At 48.1% G+C, this 18,948-nt stretch overlaps 2 protein-coding genes across 3 annotated transcripts; both read left to right on the forward strand.

Annotated features, from left to right (window-relative positions):
* On the forward strand, positions 1-6,424 carry GPATCH3 (G-patch domain containing 3). Its single transcript, XM_010993750.3, has 7 exons — positions 1-444; positions 1,698-2,116; positions 3,636-3,810; positions 4,155-4,214; positions 4,810-4,931; positions 5,041-5,168; positions 5,675-6,424. The coding sequence occupies exons 1-7, from the start codon at positions 18-20 to the stop codon at positions 5,889-5,891; spliced, it is 1,548 nt and encodes a 515-aa protein (XP_010992052.1). The 5' UTR covers positions 1-17; the 3' UTR covers positions 5,892-6,424.
* A 163-nt stretch (positions 6,425-6,587) lies between these two features.
* On the forward strand, positions 6,588-17,885 carry GPN2 (GPN-loop GTPase 2). 2 transcript variants are annotated; one of them, XM_031464455.2, is made up of 5 exons: positions 6,588-7,311; positions 7,795-7,951; positions 9,828-9,988; positions 13,779-13,909; positions 15,424-17,885. In XM_031464455.2, the coding sequence occupies exons 1-5, from the start codon at positions 6,814-6,816 to the stop codon at positions 15,494-15,496; spliced, it is 1,020 nt and encodes a 339-aa protein (XP_031320315.1). In that variant the 5' UTR covers positions 6,588-6,813; the 3' UTR covers positions 15,497-17,885. The 2 variants fall into 2 exon arrangements, with proteins under 2 accessions (XP_031320315.1, XP_010992050.2); XM_010993748.3 differs by having other exon boundaries at positions 6,588-7,224.
* Positions 17,886-18,948: the final 1,063 nt, after the last annotated feature.

The following is an 18,948-nucleotide window of genomic DNA, read 5'->3' on the forward strand; positions in this document are numbered from 1 at the left end:
ATCATGTGACATCTAAAATGGCGGTGTCCAGCGAGGCGGAGGAGGAGGCGGCAGTTTACTTAATAGTGTGCGGTATACCCTCGGAGTTGCGCTCAGCCCAGTTACGGAGCTACTTTAGCCAGTTCCGGGAACAGCGCGGCTGTGGCTTCCTCTGTTTCCACTACCGGCATCGGCCTGAGCGGGCCCCCTCCCAGGTTACTCCCGACTCTACCCTAACTCCTATTAGCCAGGGTCTCAATCAAAACGATGCCCGCGCTCTCTCCACTCAGGATTCTGCTTCCGCCCAGACTCGCACCTGCTGCTGCGTCATCTCGGTACGGGGGGCAGCTCAAGCCCAGAGGTTTCTCCGCATGTACTCGGGCCGCCGGTGGCTGGATTCTCAAGGGACTTGGTTACCTGGTCGTTGTTTCATCCGCAGACTTCGGCTACCTACTGAGGCATCAGGTACAGACGGGAAAGATGATAGACTGGGCCTACAGGCACTGGAACAGAGGCACCTTGCCTGAGGAGTGATGAGGCTAACTCAGGTATCTCGTTAGGGCTCTTTAGAAGTTTAGATCATTTATGGACAAAACTTAAGGCTCAACTTGGACGGTAGTAAAACTCGGGGCGCGGAGGAAAAGGCCTATTCGGATGACCTTTCCAATTTATTCTGTTCTGAGACCCTTTTAATTTTGTACTGACGCATAAGAGGAAAAAGGAAATCAGGTATTGTCTTTCTTACACTCTCTTTGTTGCCCCCCATCCAGTCCTCTCTTGGCAAGATGCAAATGGAGAGACAAACTTTTCTCTGGACAGCTATTTTCATGGGAAATCACTTTGATAGGGAAACAAGAAACACAGTGCAGAGTCCTCTAATTCATTCATTCAACAACTGTAGCCTATATTGCTAGACCTAGTGTGACTCTAGCTGGTATGCAGAGAACAGTTGGATACAGCCTGTGCTTAGAATCCAGAGAGGAAGACAGATTTGTAAAAAGGTAATTGTCACAGAGATGCCATTATAATTGTTAACGTTTACTGAGCACTTCTCTGCGCTTTTAAGCCTTTCATTTTCTTATTGACTCCTCATAATTCTATAAGGTAAGAGCTGTTGTTACCCATTTGAGGGGTAGTGAGGAAACTAAAGGATACAGAAGTTGGTACTTGCTCAAGGTTACAGTCACAGTACTAACCAGGTATTTTGCTCAGAGCCTGTGCTCCTTAACACCAACTGCCATGAGATGTCAGAGGAGGGAGGAACTGATTGCCTACAGGGATCAGGAAATGTGGCTTTTCATCTAGATCTTGAAAGATAAACGGGTTTTTGGGAGAGAATGGTGTTCAAAATAAATGGCATTTGCAATGACATGGACAGAGAGGTGAAAGCCCATGAAACTTTCCCGGCATGTTAAATTGTTCGCTCTGATTGGAACAAATGGTATGAAGGTGTGCAGGGGTGGGGATCGGTGGCAGTTGAGAATCAAAAGGTCAATAGGAACCAGAGCTGGAAGAAACCTGTGAGCTCAGCCAAGGTGATGAGAAATGGCATGAAATTACTAGGTGGTTCTGGTCAGGAAACAGAGGAAGGAACTCTGGGAAAGTCTGAAAGGGAGAAATAGCATTAGGCTAAGGTGTTTAAACCTTGATCAATTTCTGGCTCAAGTATTGCTGAAGACTTCCAGGTTTCAAGAGCCTTCTTCTCCCTGCTTCCCAAGGTTTGGGATCCTTTCCCTTCAAGACCCGGAAGGAACTGCAGAGTCGGAAGGCTAAGAGTGAAGCTTTCACACTGGCCGATCTGAGGCAACTGCCAGAGCTGAACCCACCAGTGCTGATGCCCAGTGGGAACGTGGGGACTCCCTTGCAGGTCTTTTTGGAGTTGATCCGGGCCTGCCGCCTACCCCCTCGGATCATCACCCAGCTGCAGCTCCAGTTCCCCAAGACAGGTTCCTCCCGGCGCTATGGCAATGTGCCCTTCAAGTATGAGGACTCAGAGACTGTGGAGCAGGAAGAGTTTGTGTACACGGCAGAGGGTGAGGAAATACCCCAGGGAACCTGCCTGGCAGACATACCAGCCAACCCCTGTGGAGAGCCAGAAGAAGAAGGGGAAGAGGAAGAAGAGTCACACTCAGATGACGTGAGTACAGTGAGCCATCCTGTCCTTGTTGGCAGCTTAGAGAGGCCAAGACATTAATACTACCACTCTTCAATTGTATATTACAAGAGTTCTAGGCCTGGGATCCTCAGGAGGGTTCCAAAGACTTTGAACTCCCTGACATTGAATGCAAAACTGCATTTGCAAGTATGTGTTTCTTTGGGGAGAGGGGCCAGAGCTTTTATCAAAAGATTCACAAAAGGATCTTCTTTTCATTTCTTCAGAAGAAATGTAAGGAGAGCCCTTTTCATTGATGAAATCTACTGACTGAGAGACAGATCATCTAAGGAGGTAGAGGCAGAGCTAAGATGTGAACTCAGTCCTCTTTGCTGCTTGTCTAACCTCTGCGTGCTTTCATTTTGTGGCTGAGAAGTCGCATCTATTTTCTGACCTTGAGTCAGTGGATTAAACATCAGCCTCCACTCTAACATTATCAGTGAAATAGTCATTTCTTCTGTCTCTTTCTCCAAACTTGATTGTTCATCCATAAAATCAGGAGAGGTGTGATTTGTTGGGGAACTTTTTTTTTTTACTGCATACTCTGTGTAAGAAGTAATTGATGTCTTCAAAGCTGCCATCTCAGTGTTGCTAACACATCTGGACCACATCCTTTAGTGTGGTACTGTCCTGACTTTTCTCCAGCACTTGATCTGCAGCAGTGATTGCTGAAGCCTCCTGGAGTTTCACTGGGACAGGGGCCCCCAAAATTTCAAGCCAGGAGTCATCTTGTCATTCCACAAGTCCAGTTGAGCAGTTGTAAACACAGGGGCTAGTGCGGGACTCCAAAGACATTCTAAGACCCATTTCCTTCTCTCAAAGAGCCTTACATCTCCTTGAAGAGAGAGAAGCAGCATCTGGAAAGGCTATGATATGGTATTGGTTTGAATGCTGTCTCTGCCTCCCTCTTGGTGTACTCTCGGGCAAATCACTTTACTCCTCTGGATTGAGGTTTCCTCGTCTGTAGAATGGGAATAATAGTACTTACCTCACAGGGTTGTTGGGGTGCTTAAAGAAGCTAAGATATGTGAAGGGCCTGATACATAGTAGATAATAGATATTAGTTCTTGCCCTTCTTTCTTTGTGACATAATGTATAAAGGTGTAACAGTGTGTATGGATTGGCACTCAGAAGTTCAGAGACCAGTGAGAGTGCTGTGGGTCTCGGTGTGGGGGCTTCACATAGGCTGCAGAACTTGAGGGATGAGGAGGATTTAACCAAGTGAAGAAGAGGTGGTGGTGGAAGAGGAGGGCAGATACTTAAGGGAGAACAAGATGGCCAAAAGCACAAGGATACGAATGAGTCAGGCTTGTGGGGGAAAGGGCCAAGTATGTTGAGAAAGAGTCAGGGCATGGAGAGGTGTGTTGGTCAGACCTTGAGGGTTAAAAATGTGCTGTTTCTCAGAGAGATTTGGAGGAACGGAACTGTGCCCTGAGCTGCCCTCCTTGCGTGCATGAGATCAGGAAGCTGGACAGGCAGGTCACTTCTCCCCACCTTCTTCCAGGATGATGACCGGGGTGAGGAGTGGGAGCGGCATGAAGCACTGCACGAGGACGTGACTGGGCAGGAGCGGACCACTGAGCGGCTCTTTGAGGAGGAGATTGAGCTCAAGTGGGAGAAGGGCGGCTCTGGCCTGGTGTTCTACACTGACGCCCAGTTCTGGCAGGAGGAAGAAGGAGGTAATGCTGGCACCTGGGCAGGGGCAGGGATGACCCCTGCTGCATTCACTCAGGGTGCTCTGCTCCACACGGTGGGTTCCCTGGCAGTGAGCCCAAAGAAGGGGCTAGGGAAGAGGCTTTCCTTGGTTGTATATGAGAGACCAGTCATCCTTTATAGGGGTGAGGGATCAGTGGAGTGGAGTGAAGATGCCCTCCTGCAAATTCTGAATGACCCTCCCAGAGGAAAGATTTGAAAGTACAATCAAAAGCCCCAAGTTCTAAAACGTGTGTCTTACATCTAGATTTAACTCTCAACAGAACTGAAAGTCCCTAGCTTACTCTGCTTAATGTTTTTATATCTGCAGACTTTGATGAACAGACAGCTGATGACTGGGATGTGGACATGACTGTGTACTACGATACAGGTACTGAACCAGGGCTTGCAATACTGCGAGGTGGAATGGTGCCCTGGCCTTGCAGGGACACTTTCCCAGTCCTGCTTAGCAGTGGCTGAGACGGGGCACCGGTTCCCTTGGGGTAGCCCACTGAGAGTGTTCCTCTCTTAAAACGTCTCTGGTTGAGTGCATTAAGTGCTGATTGTGGGCAGAGCATTTTTCCTTTCTTTGTGGAGGAAGGACATGTAGGAACAGCCTTCAGGGAGCTCTGGTTCTGATGGGCAGGCCCTAGTACAGTGGGAGGGGCAGGAGTTCAGGCTCTGGTTAAGAATTTAGACTTTGGAGTCAAAAATGACCTAGGGTGGTTGCGGGATGGGAAGGGTTCTAGTTCCATCTCTCAGTTTATGGCTCTGTGACTTTTCTCCACCGCATTTTCCTCAACTGTAAGATGAGACAGCCATGGTTCTTACCTCTTGGTGAGCTTCCAGCCTAATGAGAGAAATAATAATAAAGTAATAAAACACCATAAAGATGAATACATAAATCTTGTGAGGAGGGTCTAGAAACCTGATATTCCCCTTTTCTGCTGAGAGAGACCCTTCCTCAAACTGGGCTGCTTCCTCAGATGGTGGAGACAAGGATGCCCGAGACTCTGTCCAGATGCGTCTGGAACGGAGACTCCGTGATGGCCAGGAGGCTGGCTCTGTGACTGGATGCCAGGTGGGCACCTTTGAGCGCCATACCAAGGTGAGCACTGTGCCCAGCCCCCTGACCCCTCTCATTTCCTTCTCTACCCCCATTTCCTCTCTGACCCCAGCAGGAGCCATTTCTTGAGTCTTCTACCTTCCCTCTACAGGGCATTGGACGAAAGGTGATGGAACGACAGGGCTGGGCTGAGGGCCAGGGCCTGGGCAGCCAGTGCTCAGGGGTACCTGAGGCCCTGGATAGTGACGGCCAACACCCCAGATGCAAGCGTGGATTGGGGTGAGTATGGCTGAGGGACTTCCCTGGGAGCCCAAGCAAGCCTTTCAGCTGTACCCCAGTTCCCCTTTCCCTCTGGTTTTGGGTTGGGTGCTAGAGACCCCTAGGGAATGAACTTCAAAGCAGAATTAGAAGGAAAAAGTAGGTCTGGCCCTATTTTTTCCAAGACTGAGCCCTCAGGCTTGACAGGATCATTGATCTCCTGGGGGAGTTATTCCCCCGGATCTGAAGAGTTTGGACTTGATGATTGTTGTTAGGGAGTGACTGTAAGTCATAAAGTGGTGACAGTTGTTCTAAATTGCTAATACTGTTTGAAATGAAAGCAGTATGTGAGGCCTCTGGTTTCTGGCACTATTAATGGATGGATAAGGGAGCTGGAGAGCAAAGATCCAGATTTAAATGCTGTCTTTGGGACAAACCAGATATGTAGTAGCTATTTCCCTGCCCTTTCCCAACCCCTTACTGGGGTGAGAGAGCAGCCCTCTCACTGAGAGCACTTTTTCATCCAGATACCATGGAGAGAAGCTACAGCCATTTGGGCAACTGAAGAGGCCCCGTGGAACTGGCCTGGGGCTCATCTCCACTATCTACGATGAACCCCTACCCCAGGACCAGGGGGAGTCACTGCTCCGCCGCCAGCCACCGACCAGCATGAAGTTTCGAGCAGACATGGCCTTTGTGAGGGGTTCCAGCTGTGCCTTGGACAGCCCCTCAGAACCTGAGTGACAGGGTCAAGGGCTTCCTTAGTCAGGATTACTTACAACTGCAAAGTGGCCACCCTGTGCCCAGCCTTATCTCCCACCAAAGGAGAAAGAATTCTGGGAGCAACAGTCTGTGCGGCTTGTTCAAGATGCTTTGTTCAGAACTTGCCTTCTGGTTCTCTACCTCAGGGGTGTTTTTAGAGACAGTCCCCTATTCTTCTATTTGATGATAGGGCTTAATGACCTCTCCACGGTGTCTCCTAACCCTAGTCTCTGTTTGGGCTTGCTCCTGTTGCCTCCTCCAGTACCTCGAAAAGCTGGACTGACTGAGGTTATCAGCACAACCCTCCCGGGGGGTAGGAGGATGGGGGTCATCATGAAGCCCAGAAAGAGGGGGAAAGGGATATGGAAAAGGAGAGGATTTGTGCTCCGAAGAGATGGTCTTGGGGCGGGCCCTCCAATGCCTCTACCCTTAACTGGCTGGGACCGGACAGCGGAGAGTCTGCAGCAGGTGTCCCGGGTCTGCGACTTAACGGGAGAATAAAGTTTACTACCGAATTTCTCTTTCTCTTCTAATTGGGGGAGGAGGAAGGTGGGAAAATGCCCTGAAAGGTTGTCCCAGGACCGCACGTCCGTCCGACGCCCCGCTGTCACCACGCCCCTCGGCGCCTAGTTGCTACGTCACCGCGAGGGCGGAACTTCCTCTCTGGGCCGTGCTGTTTCCGACGTCGTCCGGAAGTCGGGTACTGGTCCCATCAGTACCTGGACGTCTGGTCTTGCCGCGTGCGGGTTCCTGCTCTTCCTCCTTAGGTGACCCTCGGGCATCGCCGCCGGCCCCTGACATAGTGCACATCGGGGATTCCGTCGCCCTCGGCTCGTCTCCGGCGTGACTCCCACCCTGCTTCCCCGCGGAGTTTATCTGCCCTGTAGGGGGCTGTGTGCCGCCCATGGCGGGGGCCGCTCCGGCCACAGCCTTTGGGCAGGCGGTGATTGGCCCTCCGGGCTCGGGGAAGACCACGTACTGCCTGGGCATGAGTGAGTTCCTGCGCGCGCTAGGCCGGCGCGTGGCGGTGGTGAACCTGGACCCGGCCAACGAGGGGCTGCCGTACGAGTGCGCCGTGGACGTGGGCGAGCTGGTGGGGCTGGGCGACGTGATGGACGCGCTGCAGCTGGGGCCCAACGGCGGCCTGCTCTACTGCATGGAATACCTGGAGGCCAACCTGGACTGGCTGCGTGCCAAGCTCGACCCCCTCCGCGGTCACTACTTCCTCTTCGACTGCCCTGGCCAAGTGGAGCTCTGCACGCACCACGGAGCCCTGCGCAGCATCTTCTCCCAAATGGCGCAGTGGGACCTTAGGGTGCGTCTGGGGTTCGGCAGGCTAATTTTGCAGATGGAGGAACTGAGACGGGGGGGCAGATGCCATGCGCCCATGTCCCACAGCAAGGTAGGGCAGAGTCGCTTTGGAATAAAACAGGTGTGAGTTCGAATTCTGGCTCCGCCACTGACTCGGTGTGTAATCCTGGACAAATCAGTTTATCTCTCTGAACCTCAGTTTTCTCATCTGTAAAGTGGATGTGTTATACCCAACTTGGGATTATTGGAAATATGGAAGGGGTTATGTGGAAAGTGGCATGGTGATTGTTGTGACTTAGTAGGCAAAAGAAAGTGAAAGAACAGAGTCAGATAAAGTGGGAATTGAACCAGTTGCCCACTGGGAGGCTCAGTGCAAGGCATCTTGTAGGAAAAAGTGCCCCGTATCTTTTGGGATAAGAAAGTGATTGGCTATTAGAATGAAAAACGAGGAGGAGGAGACTAGTGGGAAGGCTTGCTCTTTGTCCTCAGAAGTCCCAATCTGATAGGGGAGACATAGGCCCTAATGTTCTCTGCCTCCCCAGACCCCTCATCCTATTTCTTCCTTCCCTCCCAGCTGACTGCTGTCCATCTGGTGGACTCTCACTACTGCACAGACCCTGCCAAGTTCATTTCTGTACTGTGTACCTCCCTGGCCACTATGCTGCATGTGGAGCTGCCCCATGTCAACCTCCTCTCCAAGATGGACCTCATTGAGCATTATGGGAAGCTGGGTAAGAGCTCCTGTTCTGGCAGGCAAAAAGTAGGGCAGCATCTGGACTGGAGTGAAGCAGAGATCTCAACTGAAGGAAGCTGCCTCCAGGGACCATGCATGGTCTGATAATAGTAGCCACAGGCAGGCCCTGACCCCTGCCCATTTATTTTGTGCCACTCTGTGTCAGATACTGTTCTGGGTTTTGGGGACAAGAGAGCTACAGATGGTGATATGTATTATGAAGGAATTAGAAGGTGATGGGACAGTGAGTGGGAGTAAGGGAGTGAACAGTATCACGTGAACTGAGACCCAAATGGTGACAAGGAGGCAGAGACCAGTAGGAGCAAAGGCCCTTAGGGAAAGAGCTTTTTGTGCTCAAGGAAAAGGGGGTGGGGAGTGGGGGGAGCCCAGGGTAGCTGAGATAGTGGCTGGGGGAAGGGTGGTAGGAAGTGAGATCAGAGAGCTAGGCAGGGGCTGGAACCTGTATTGTTGAAACACAGAACAGCCATTGATGAATAAGAAACAAGAGAACAGCATGAACTGAAAAGGTCCTTCTGGCTGTTCTGTGGAGAATGAATGGAAAGGGACAAGAATGAAAACAGATCCTGCAGGAGGTTTCTGCAGCAGCCCAGGCCATGGTAGTGGGAATGGAGAGAAGTAGATAGATTCAAAACTTACCCAAGAAATTGGATTTGCTGGTAGATTGGATGTGGAGACAGAGGAATTAAGATGACTCTCTGGTGTCTGACTGAGCCAGTGGATGAATAAAGGTGCCATTTGTCAAGGTGGGAAAGCCTGAGGGAGAAGCAGGCTGGTACTCGGCCAGGGTGTTGCCTGGGGGTCTAATGGCCGGCATTTTTTTCCCTGCAGAATTAGTGCTCTGCTGAGCTGGGGGCATCAGTTCCTTAAATAGCATCTCCTACCACAAAGGAACCTAGAGAACCAGCTGAAATGACCAGCAGTGAGCAGGAAGGGAGGTTGTTGGGAGAATAAAGTGTCAGGGCCTTGTCCAGGGAGAGTGACTGGCTAGTCAGGACATGGAGGCACCTTGGAGGGGCCACCTCAGCCCGAGTCCTGGTCTATCTCATGGCAAGCCCAGAAGCCCCATTTTCTCTCCGCCCAGGTTTGCAGTCTTCCCAGGCCCCCTCCCACTTCACAGCCTCCAGCCCAGATGGCTTCATGCTGGTCCTCTACATTTCTAGCTCTAACTCCTGCCAGTCATCCTCACAAGAAACAAGTGCAAACCAGATCAGGCAACTGAGACCCAGAGACATTATATGAATAGCCCAAAGCCAATCACTCAGCTAGTATATTAGCTGAGATGAAATCTAAACCCGGGTGTACCTGGCTCCAGTTTCTTAATTCTCAGTGAGAAGCATACCTGTCAGGCAATCTAAGAAGTTTGCTGGGATGCCCAGGACTTTTTTCTGCACAGACATAGGGATGTCTGTTTCTAATTAGAGCTGATTAGAACACAGGAAGTAGAGCACAGGGAGTTGGTCAGTCCCCTCAGCTCACTCTGGGATGGACCTGCTGAGTAGCCTAACTGCTTGAGTTTTCCAGGCAAAAATAGTGCAAGGAGGCCCACTTTCCTCCTCTTAGTGGGAAGTTTGTATTCACAATACTGAGTCAGGGACCTCTGAGTCCTCTAGTCTGGTCTTCTCGTTTTACATTAGGAAGGAACTGGTCCAGAAAGGGAAAGTGATTTTCCCAAGAGACAACCCTGCTAGATAGAGTCCTTGCAGTGTGTGTGTGTGTGTGTGCCGGGTCCCAAGGGTGCTGCCTGACTGTGAGCCTCGTGAGGAGGGCCCAGGCACTGTTCTTGGTACATCTTCCCTGTCCTCAAGTCATTAGCCTGATGCCAGCTGCTCCTGAACACCAGTTTCTCTTCTTAGCCTTCAACCTGGACTACTATACAGAGGTCCTGGACCTCTCCTACCTGCTTGACCACCTGGCTTCTGATCCTTTTTTCCGCCACTACCGTCAGCTCAATGAGAAACTGGTGCAGCTCATCGAAGACTACAGCCTGGTCTCCTTCATCCCTCTCAACATCCAGGTACAAGCACACTTCACTTTATTGTGCTTCTCAGATACTAATTCTTTCTTCCTTTCTGTCTTTTTCTTTCTTTCTTTCTTTCTTTCTTTCTTTCTTTCTTTCTTTTTTGTAACACAAATTGAAGGTTTATTGCAATCCTGCATTGAACAAGTCTGTGGGCACCATTTTTCCTGCAGTATTTGCCCACTTTATATGTCTGTGTAACGTTTTGGTAATTCTCACAATATTTCAAACTTTTTCATTATTATTACATCTGTTATAGTGATCTGTGATCAGTGATCTTTGATGTTTCTGGGGTTTTTTTTCTTTTTTTTTTTTTTTTGAAGTATAGTCAGTTTACAATGTGTCAACTTCCAGTGTACAGCACAATGCTTCAGTCATACATGAATATGCATATATTCGTTTTCATATTCTTTTTCACCGTAAGTGATGTTACTGTTGTAATTGTTTTGGGGCACCACCAACTGCACCCATATAAGATGGTGAACTTAACCTATAAATGTTATGTGTGTTTTGACTGCTCTACTGACTGGCTGTTCCCCCATCTCTCTCCCTCTCCTCCGGCCTCCTTATTCCCTGAGACACGCCAGTGTGAGGATTAGGTCAGTTAATAACCCTACAATGGCCCCTAAGTGTTCAAGTGAAAGGAAGAGCATCACATCTCTCACTCTAACAGCTAGACATGATAAAGCTTAGTGAGGAAGGCATGTTGAAAGCCAAGACAGGCTGAAAGCAAGGCCTCTTGCACCAAACAGTTAGCCAAGTTGTAAATGCAAAGGAAAAGTTCCTGAAGGAAGTGAAAAGTGCTACTCCAAGTGGACACAGGAATGATAAGAAAGCAAAACAGCCTTGATGCTGATAAGGAGAAAGTTTTAGTGGTCTGGATAGATCAAACCAGCCACAACATTTCCTTAAGCCAAAGCAAGACCCTAATTTTTTTCAGTTCTCTGAAGGCTGAGAGAGGTGAGGAAGCTGCCAAAGAAAAGTTTGAAGCTAGCAGAGGCTTAAGGAAAGAAACATCTCCATGACATCAAAGCGTAAGGTGAAACAGCAAGTGCTGATGTAGAAGCTACAGCAGGTTACCCAGAGCATCTAGCTGGGATCATTCATGAAGGTGGCTACACTAAACAGATTTTCAGTGTAGACAGGACAGCCTTCTGTTGGGAGAAGATGCCATCTAGGACTTTCATAGCTAGGGAGAAGTCAGTGCCTGGCTTCAAAGCTTCCAGGGACAAGATGAGTCTTTTATGAGGCACTAATGGCGGCTGGTGACTTTAAGTTGAAGCCAATGCTTATTTACCATTCCAAAAATCCTAGGGCCCTTGAGAATTATGCTAAATCTACTCTGCCTGTGCTCTTTAAGTGGAACGACAGAGCCTGGATGACAGCACATCTATTTAAACATGGTTTACTAAATATTTTAAGCCCAGTATTGAGACCTACTACCAGAAAAAAGGATTCTTTCTAAAATATTACTGTTCATTGACAATGCACCTGGTCATTCAAGAGTTCTGATGGAGATAGTTTTCATGCCTGCTAACACAACATCCATTCTGCAGCCCATGGATCAAGGAGTAATTTTAAGTTTCAAGTCTTAGTATTTAATAAATACAGTTCATAAGGCTCTAGCTGCTGTATGTAGTGATTCCTCTCACGGATTTGGGCAAAGTGAACTGAAAAGCTGGAAAGGGGTTGGCATTCTTGATGCCATTAAGAACATTCATGACTCGTGGGAAGAGGTCAAAGTATCAGCATTAACAGGAGTTTGAAAGAAGTTAATTCCCTCATGGATGACTTTGAGGGGTTCAGGACCTCAGTGGAGGAGTCACTGCAGAGGTGGTAGAAACAGCAGGAGAACTAGAATTAGAAATGGAGCCTGAAGATGTACCTCAATTGCTGCAATCTCATAAAATGTGAATGGATGAGGAGTTGCTTCTTATGGATAAGCAAAGAAATTGGTTTCTTGAGATGGAATCTACTCCTGGTGAAGATGCTGTGAAGATTGTTGAAATGAGGAGGAGGGTATAGCTGAGTGGTAGAGTGCATGCTTAGCATCCTGGGTTCAATCCCCAGTACCTCTGTTAAAAAATAAATAAATAAAAATATGAAACCTAATTACCCCCCCAAAAAAAAACCCCCAAACAAACAAACAAAAAAAGAAACCTTGTTGAAATGACAATAAAGGAGTTAGAATATTACATACGCTTAGTTGCTAAAGTAGCAGCAGTGTTTCAGAAGATTGACTCCAGTTTTTAAAGAAGTTCTACTGTGGGTAAAATGCTATCAAACAGCATTGCATGCTACAGAGAAATCATTCATGAAAGGAAGAATCAATCGATGTGGCAAATTTCACTGCTGTCTTACTTTAAGAAATTGCCACAGCCACCCCAGCCTTCAGCAGCTACCACCCTGATCAGTCATCAGTCATCAACACCAAGGCAAGAACTTCTACTAGCAAAAAGACTACAACTTGCTGAAGGCTCAGATGATGGTTAGCATTTTTTTTAGCAATAAAGTATTTTTTAATTAAGATAAGTACATTTATATTTTTTGAACACAGTGCTATTATACACTTAATAGACTATAGTAAAATATAAACATGAAATATGCACTGGGAAACCAAAAAATTTGTGTGATTCACTTTATTGCGATAGTTGCTTTATTCTGATTGTCTGGAATCCAATCCACAACATCTCTGAGGTGTGCCTGTGTGCCTCTACTGGGCACTAAGAGGCCTTACCCCTTGGATATCGACTCTGAAGTGCCTGGGACCTCACCATGCCAAGGGTATAGGAGGCTTTGATGACTTAAGCAATGGTCTTTGTCCAGGGTCCGACTCTCATTCGGTCCCCTTGGTTTCCAGACCACGGTGGGCAGGATTTCAGTAAAGAGGGTGGGCCAAGCTTTGGTCCTGTCTGTTCTGTATTGCTGGGTTCTCTCTACACATGTTCCCTCCTTAGTGTGAAAATGGCTAAGTTCAGAAAATCACCAGCAAGGGACTTGGCCAAGGCCAGGGACAGGTCTTTGAGGCTTCTTCAAGATGGGCAACTGCCTGTTGTCTTTGCAGAGTAGTACCCAACCCTGTGCCTCTCACCTTGCACCCTACAAAGGTGCCTGGGCGTCAGCGGTGCACGTTAGATTCCTTTCTGCAGTGGGTAGACTTAAGCAAACTTGTCTCTTTCCTGTTTAATGCCACACTTTTCTCCTCTAAAATGAGGAAGTGAACCATATAATATTAATTGTAACAATTACCATTCATTGAAGGCTTTCCATGCTAGGCATTATACTAAGGGCTGTACATGCATTATTTTGATCTCTTTCCCAGCCTGTGATACAGCGACCATTTTATCACTTTTATGTGGATAAACAAATAGTTTATATACATATTTATTGGATGCCTCCTGTTAGCTAAGTACTGTGCCCAGCACTGGGGATGAGTCCCTGATCTCAAGGGGTGCACAGTCAAGTAGGAGAGGCAGGGGAGTTAATAACTTGTTAATAACTTAATAAGATGGTCAGATCACAGCTGCTGTAGGGCTACACCTGGGGGACTATAGGTGTGCATAGAGGAGCTTATCTGTTCTAATTTGGCTGGGTGGGTAATCAGGAAAGCTGGGGTGTAGCCAGGCCTCTGGGGACAGGTGGAATTACTCCAGGCCAAGGAATGCATGTACAGAGGCTTTCTGAGGCAAGATCGAGGCGGGTGTTTGGAGACAGCAGGTAGTTTGGAACAACCTCAATTGCACATACCTCTGTTCCACTCAGAGCTGTTTCTCTCTTCCCTACCCAGGACAAGGAGAGTATCCAGCGGGTCCTGCAGGCTGTGGATAAAGCCAATGGCTACTGCTTTGGGGTCCAGGAGCAACGGAGCCTGGAGGCCATGATGTCTGCTGCAATGGGAGCTGACTTCCATTTCTCCTCGTATCCTTACTCTATAGCCTCCACCACAGCCAAGAGGGGGAGACGTTGGGCTCAGGAATGGCCATGTCTGTCTTTGCAGATGATTGATCTCATGTTCACCAGTTGGGCTCCCTGGTGACTGGTCCCTTAGAAAACTTCGGGGTTGGCTGTACCTGAGGACAAGGGAGGATATTGATCAGAAGGAGCAACAAATACAGAGGCCCAGAAATGAAACGGCATTGGTCATTTGGGAGAGATCCAAGGGGTTTGGTTTGCCTGGTGTCTTGAGTGTGAAGGGGAAAGGGAGATGCAGTGGTACAGGGGAGGGAGGCAGGTGGGACTGGTGATGGAGGACCTGAGTGCCCTGCTTAAGTTGTGTGGACCTCAGCCTGTGGGTGGGCAGTTGGAACCAGCATACTATCGAGGGGCAGAGTGTGGCGTGATCAGATATACATGTTTGAAAAGCACCTCCAAGTGTAGAAAATGCCTTTAAGGAACGTGATTGGGGCTAGGAAAATCTTTACAGTCTCCAGGTGAGAACAGATGAAACAGTGAGACTAGAAAGAAGAGTGTGGACTGGAAAAATATTCAAGAGATAGACAGCCAGAGCTGGTGACCAGGAGGTTATGGGATAGAAGGAGGTAGCACAGAATTTAGACTCCCAGTTTTCTGGTTTAAACAGTGGTAGGGGTGGTTGTCCCTGAGATCAGAAAAGGCAGAGGAGACAGCAGGTTTGTCATGTGGGTGAGAGAGGTGGGGGCTGGCAGCTGTGCTGTGTTTGAGGGGACCATTGGATGTGTTGGAACCTCGGTCTGTCTGATTGTAGAATCTCAGGTTCTGACACTGAGTCATCTAGTCGAGCAGCCATGGTCTAGCCGTAGTCTACCCGTCTCCTAGTCAGACCCCAGACCCAGAACTTAGGCTGGCCAGCCTCACAGGGCTCCATCAGCAATGTCATGGTCTTTTCCTGTGTGAACCTGACTGGTGTCCTTCCTGCCCCACTTTCCTGCAATCCCAGAGGGAGCTAGAAGGCAACCTACAGCCCAAGCAGAAATCTGTTGTTTTCTTGGAGCTCCCTTGAGTTCCCTCCTTTAACAGAACAAGAGAAGTCACAGACATTTATTGAGCACCTACTGTGTGCTGGTTGCCATGCAGGCACATTGTATTTGTTGTTTCATTTGATCTTCACCCTGTTTTACAGATGAGAGGAAGTGGCAAAATCAGGATTTGACCCCAGTGGCCTGGCTCCAGAGCATGTGCCATGACACGGAGCTGGAGGGTTAGCCTCTCTGGTCCTTTGCTTCTCAGCAGTGTGGGGAGAGGCAAACAGAGGAGCACTGGGGTCTGGAGGCTTTGAGGAGCTTCTCAAACCCAGTTGGTCCGGGTTGCCTGAAGCTATAATTATGAGGAAGAGAGCAGGATGGGAGGAACCTGCCAGATGTGATTGGAAGGTGGGCATCAGGAGAGATCAGGTCCCGCCCAGACCAGTTCCCCATCCTTGCTTGTGCTGTCAGCCTTGACGAACCCTCCATCAGCACCCTGGGCCTCCAGGAGAAGTACCTGGCACCCTCTGAGCAGTCAGTGGAGCAGGAGGCCATGCAGCTATAGCAACAAGCTGGGCTCTGGAGAGCAAGACGCACGACCCAGCAGTGGGGAAAGTGATGGCTCCCAGAGAGCAGCGGACAGCTCAGCAGCTCTGCAGATCTAAGAGCAGTCCTCCCACCCAGAGATGGGAGACTGGCCAGGGGACACTCAGCCCTGCAGAGGACTTCTGGCCAAAAGCCAGACATGTCACCAAGCAGAACACCCATTACACTCTCAGTGTTCACGAGCTCTGGACGCTGCCACCGGGAATTCAGCGCTGGCCCCGCTCGGGCTATGATGGAGTGTGCTACAAGTTTATTTTCTACTTTTTGTGGCTTCCAAACTTTCTTCAACCACCCAGGCCAAGAGAGTTGGGAATGGGGGGTTGGGAACTTGGGAATGTCACCTTTCCTCAGAAGAGCCGTTTCTTCACAGGACATTGCTTCCCCCAAAGCACAGGGTTATATCAGAGGATTGATTCAGAGTCTCCAGTTGTGCACTTTTCTTAATCTTCAGTTTGAACAGTGAGCCTCATGCCTGAGCTTTCACAGGCAAGACTTCCTAGCAGATCTTACAATGTTTTATTTTCATTGTATTTATTTCAGTTTTATTTTTTGCAGGGCAAGTGTTAATTAGTTTTCCATTTATAGTTGTGATTAAAAGTTTACTTTAAAATGAAATCACTTATACAAAATGAGTTGTTTAAAGAAAAATATTAGTGTCTAATATCATACCATGAGGGTTGTAGCAAAAATTAAGACGGCTTTAAGTTGGAAATGCTGGTGTTTGCTTCCTTTGCTCTTCTTGCAACTGGTTGGGTGCAATTCCTATTTTCAACCAGCAGGTGGCATTCCAGGCTTACTTTTTTAATTTTAATTTTGTTTTTTCAGTTGTAGTCTAGAAACAGAAGGAAACAGATGGCAGTTGTGCCAGAAGTCTTATTTGCAGACATTCCATCCAGTTAACACATGGGAAAGGCTTAGCTTTTTACAAAGGGCTTCCACACACAGTCCTCATGTGGCTTTTATAGCAACTCCCAGAGATGTAGACAAGAGGGGAGTATTAACTAAGCTGCACTTTTACAGTAAGGAAACAGAAAGATGAGGAGTTTGAACTCCGGTTAGCCTCTCAGTTCACTTTGCTGACTTCTTAACTGGTGAACACTTAATGGTGAAAAGTCATGGCCCTTCTCCCACAGGATTTGTAGCCAATCAGGGCAAAGAATTTAAACACGTGTAGAGTATTATTTTATCATAAATCAAGGGGGAGACAGATGACTGGTGGTTTGGGCAGTTGGAGAATTCAACTTGGAAAACTGTTCTGAAGTGGCATTGAGATTGAGTGACTCAGCTTTGCTTCCCAGTTTTGGCCTCCAGAGCAGGAAGCAGAAGAGTGGGGGGCTATGAGGAGGCTCCCCGGGCTGGAACAGTATGAAAGCAGCCAACCTCCGCTCCCACGCCTGGCCGCATGGGGGATAATAACTGGGTGCTGTTTCCCCTGCCTTTCATCTGAGGAGTTCAAAGCACCTTAACCCTATTAACACCACACACAGTTGTTAATACTGGTGGGGACGATCACCAGTGCAAGCCAGGGAAACTGAGGCCAGGAGGTACTGCCTGGGGCTCCCTATGAGTCACCTATGGGGACTGGAGCCCAGGAATCCTGACGCCCAGGCAGCTGGACAAATCCTTCACCAGTTAGAGCATGAGGGTGGATGCTGCCCTTTTTGAAACTAGTACCGATAGTTGTGGTCATGGGTTTTGATGCTTACCCCATCACGGAGGCCCCAGCTCTCACCAAAGCACACCAGTTGGAAGGAAGGCGTCATTTAGAACTTTATGGCCTCACATCCAAGCGCCCTCGGCATTTATTCTCTGCAGTTATGGAGTGGAGGATGGAAATATTCAGGACTTTATTTTCCAGCCTTGGTGTGACAGCAAGGCTGTCTTCTCTTCTGGTAAATGGAGTTCTGTTTACCTCCCACTGATAGCAACATGATTTTCTCTTCCCTCTGTCATGGGGAGGGGACAGCTAATGCAGAAAAGCAGAGGCATCTGGGTTTCAAGTGAGGTCTGTTCAGTGTGAAGTTTGTAGGGTAAGAGAAAAACCATCCTCAATTTGGCTGGCATATGACAACCATCCTTAAGACTTTTATTTATTTTTGAATTTTTTTTTCTGGGGTGAGGTAGTTAGGTTTTATTTGTTAATGGAAGTACTAGGGATTGAACCCAGGACCTCGTGCATGCTGAGCATGCACTCCACCACTGAGCTATACCCTTCCCTCCTTAAGATTTCTTTTTTTCCTGATAAAAATAGAGAAGTAAAAAACTTGGAAAATGAAAATGTCACCCATAATCCCACCACACAAATAATATTTATAATTTATAATAAATTTCCTATTCAAATGTATAAATACAGTTTGTGTTTTATCTTTTAGTCTTATTTTTCTACACATTTGGAGGGATAGCTATAGCATTTATATACATGGGGTATGTTACTGCTTTGTAGCCTGCTTTTTTCAGTTAACATTATTTCATGTAATTAAAAATATAAAGACCTTTTAAATGTCTACATGATAATATTCTGTAGTACAGCCATAACATTGCTTATCCAGATTCCCATAGTTAGCCTATAAGTCGTTACCAATCTTTTTTGCTGTTGTAAATAGTGGTGTTATTAACATCTTTGTACCCGATAGATTCTGGATTCATATTGCCAAGATGCCTTCCAGAAAAGTGCTGTTTACATCTCACAGACACAGTCTGGAAGTGACACACACACACACACACACACACACACACACACACACACACACACACACACACACACACACACACACACACACACACACACACACACACACACACACACACACACACACACACGGCTCTGAACTGGGGACCCCCAACAACTGAGAGATAGCATTTGGAACTTAGAGACCACATCTAATTGGAAAGGCCTCCAGTCCAGGCAAAGAGGCTTAGGAGTGAGGGTGACACCCTAAAGCCCGCAGAGCTGTAGCACAGCCAGTCTGCTCTCAGCTGTTTCTGAATTAGCAAAATGCTCAGACACAGTGGCTGAGAATAGGAAGCCTGATCCCATTAGGGTCTGTGGGAAGGTCGATCTGAGAGATTCTTTGTCATTTCTCAAGGCTCCTGAGAGGGACGAGGCTGTGACTTCCCAGCATTACTAAGGCCCAACCTGTTTTTGAAAGCAGCCGGGAGGCCAAACTATCTCAGAATCCTGGAGGGAAATTCTCTATCAAGCTGAGTAGCTCCCCTCCTCTCCCTCTTCTCTCTTGTCCCTGGCTGTTGAGCCTTTACCCAGCCTGGTCCAGGCTGCTCATCTCCCCATCTCCCCTTTAGAAGGTAGAGTCCCAGATTAGCACATACCTCAATGGCATCAGGCTTGCTGAGAATAGGGGAAAGCCAGATGCCTCATTTCCAACCCATTGTGTCCTCCATTTCCAGCCAGGG

Source organism: Camelus dromedarius, chromosome 14 (genome assembly GCF_036321535.1).
Source record: "Camelus dromedarius isolate mCamDro1 chromosome 14, mCamDro1.pat, whole genome shotgun sequence".
Classification (NCBI taxonomy): Eukaryota; Metazoa; Chordata; class Mammalia; order Artiodactyla; family Camelidae; genus Camelus; species Camelus dromedarius.

Excerpts from the sequence above, each read along its gene's own strand:
- GPATCH3 (XM_010993750.3), top strand. The coding sequence starts at position 18 with ATGGCGGTGTCCAGCGAGGCGGAGGAGGAGGCGGCAGTTTACTTAATA. Across the intron at positions 445-1,697 it reads GCTACCTACTGAGGCATCAG|GTTTGGGATCCTTTCCCTTC; the intron begins GTACAGACGGGA and ends CTGCTTCCCAAG. Across the intron at positions 3,811-4,154 it reads CTGGCAGGAGGAAGAAGGAG|ACTTTGATGAACAGACAGCT; the intron begins GTAATGCTGGCA and ends TTATATCTGCAG.
- GPN2 (XM_031464455.2), top strand. The coding sequence starts at position 6,814 with ATGGCGGGGGCCGCTCCGGCCACAGCCTTTGGGCAGGCGGTGATTGGC. Across the intron at positions 7,312-7,794 it reads CGCCCATGTCCCACAGCAAG|CTGACTGCTGTCCATCTGGT; the intron begins GTAGGGCAGAGT and ends CTTCCCTCCCAG. Across the intron at positions 9,989-13,778 it reads TCATCCCTCTCAACATCCAG|GACAAGGAGAGTATCCAGCG; the intron begins GTACAAGCACAC and ends TTCCCTACCCAG.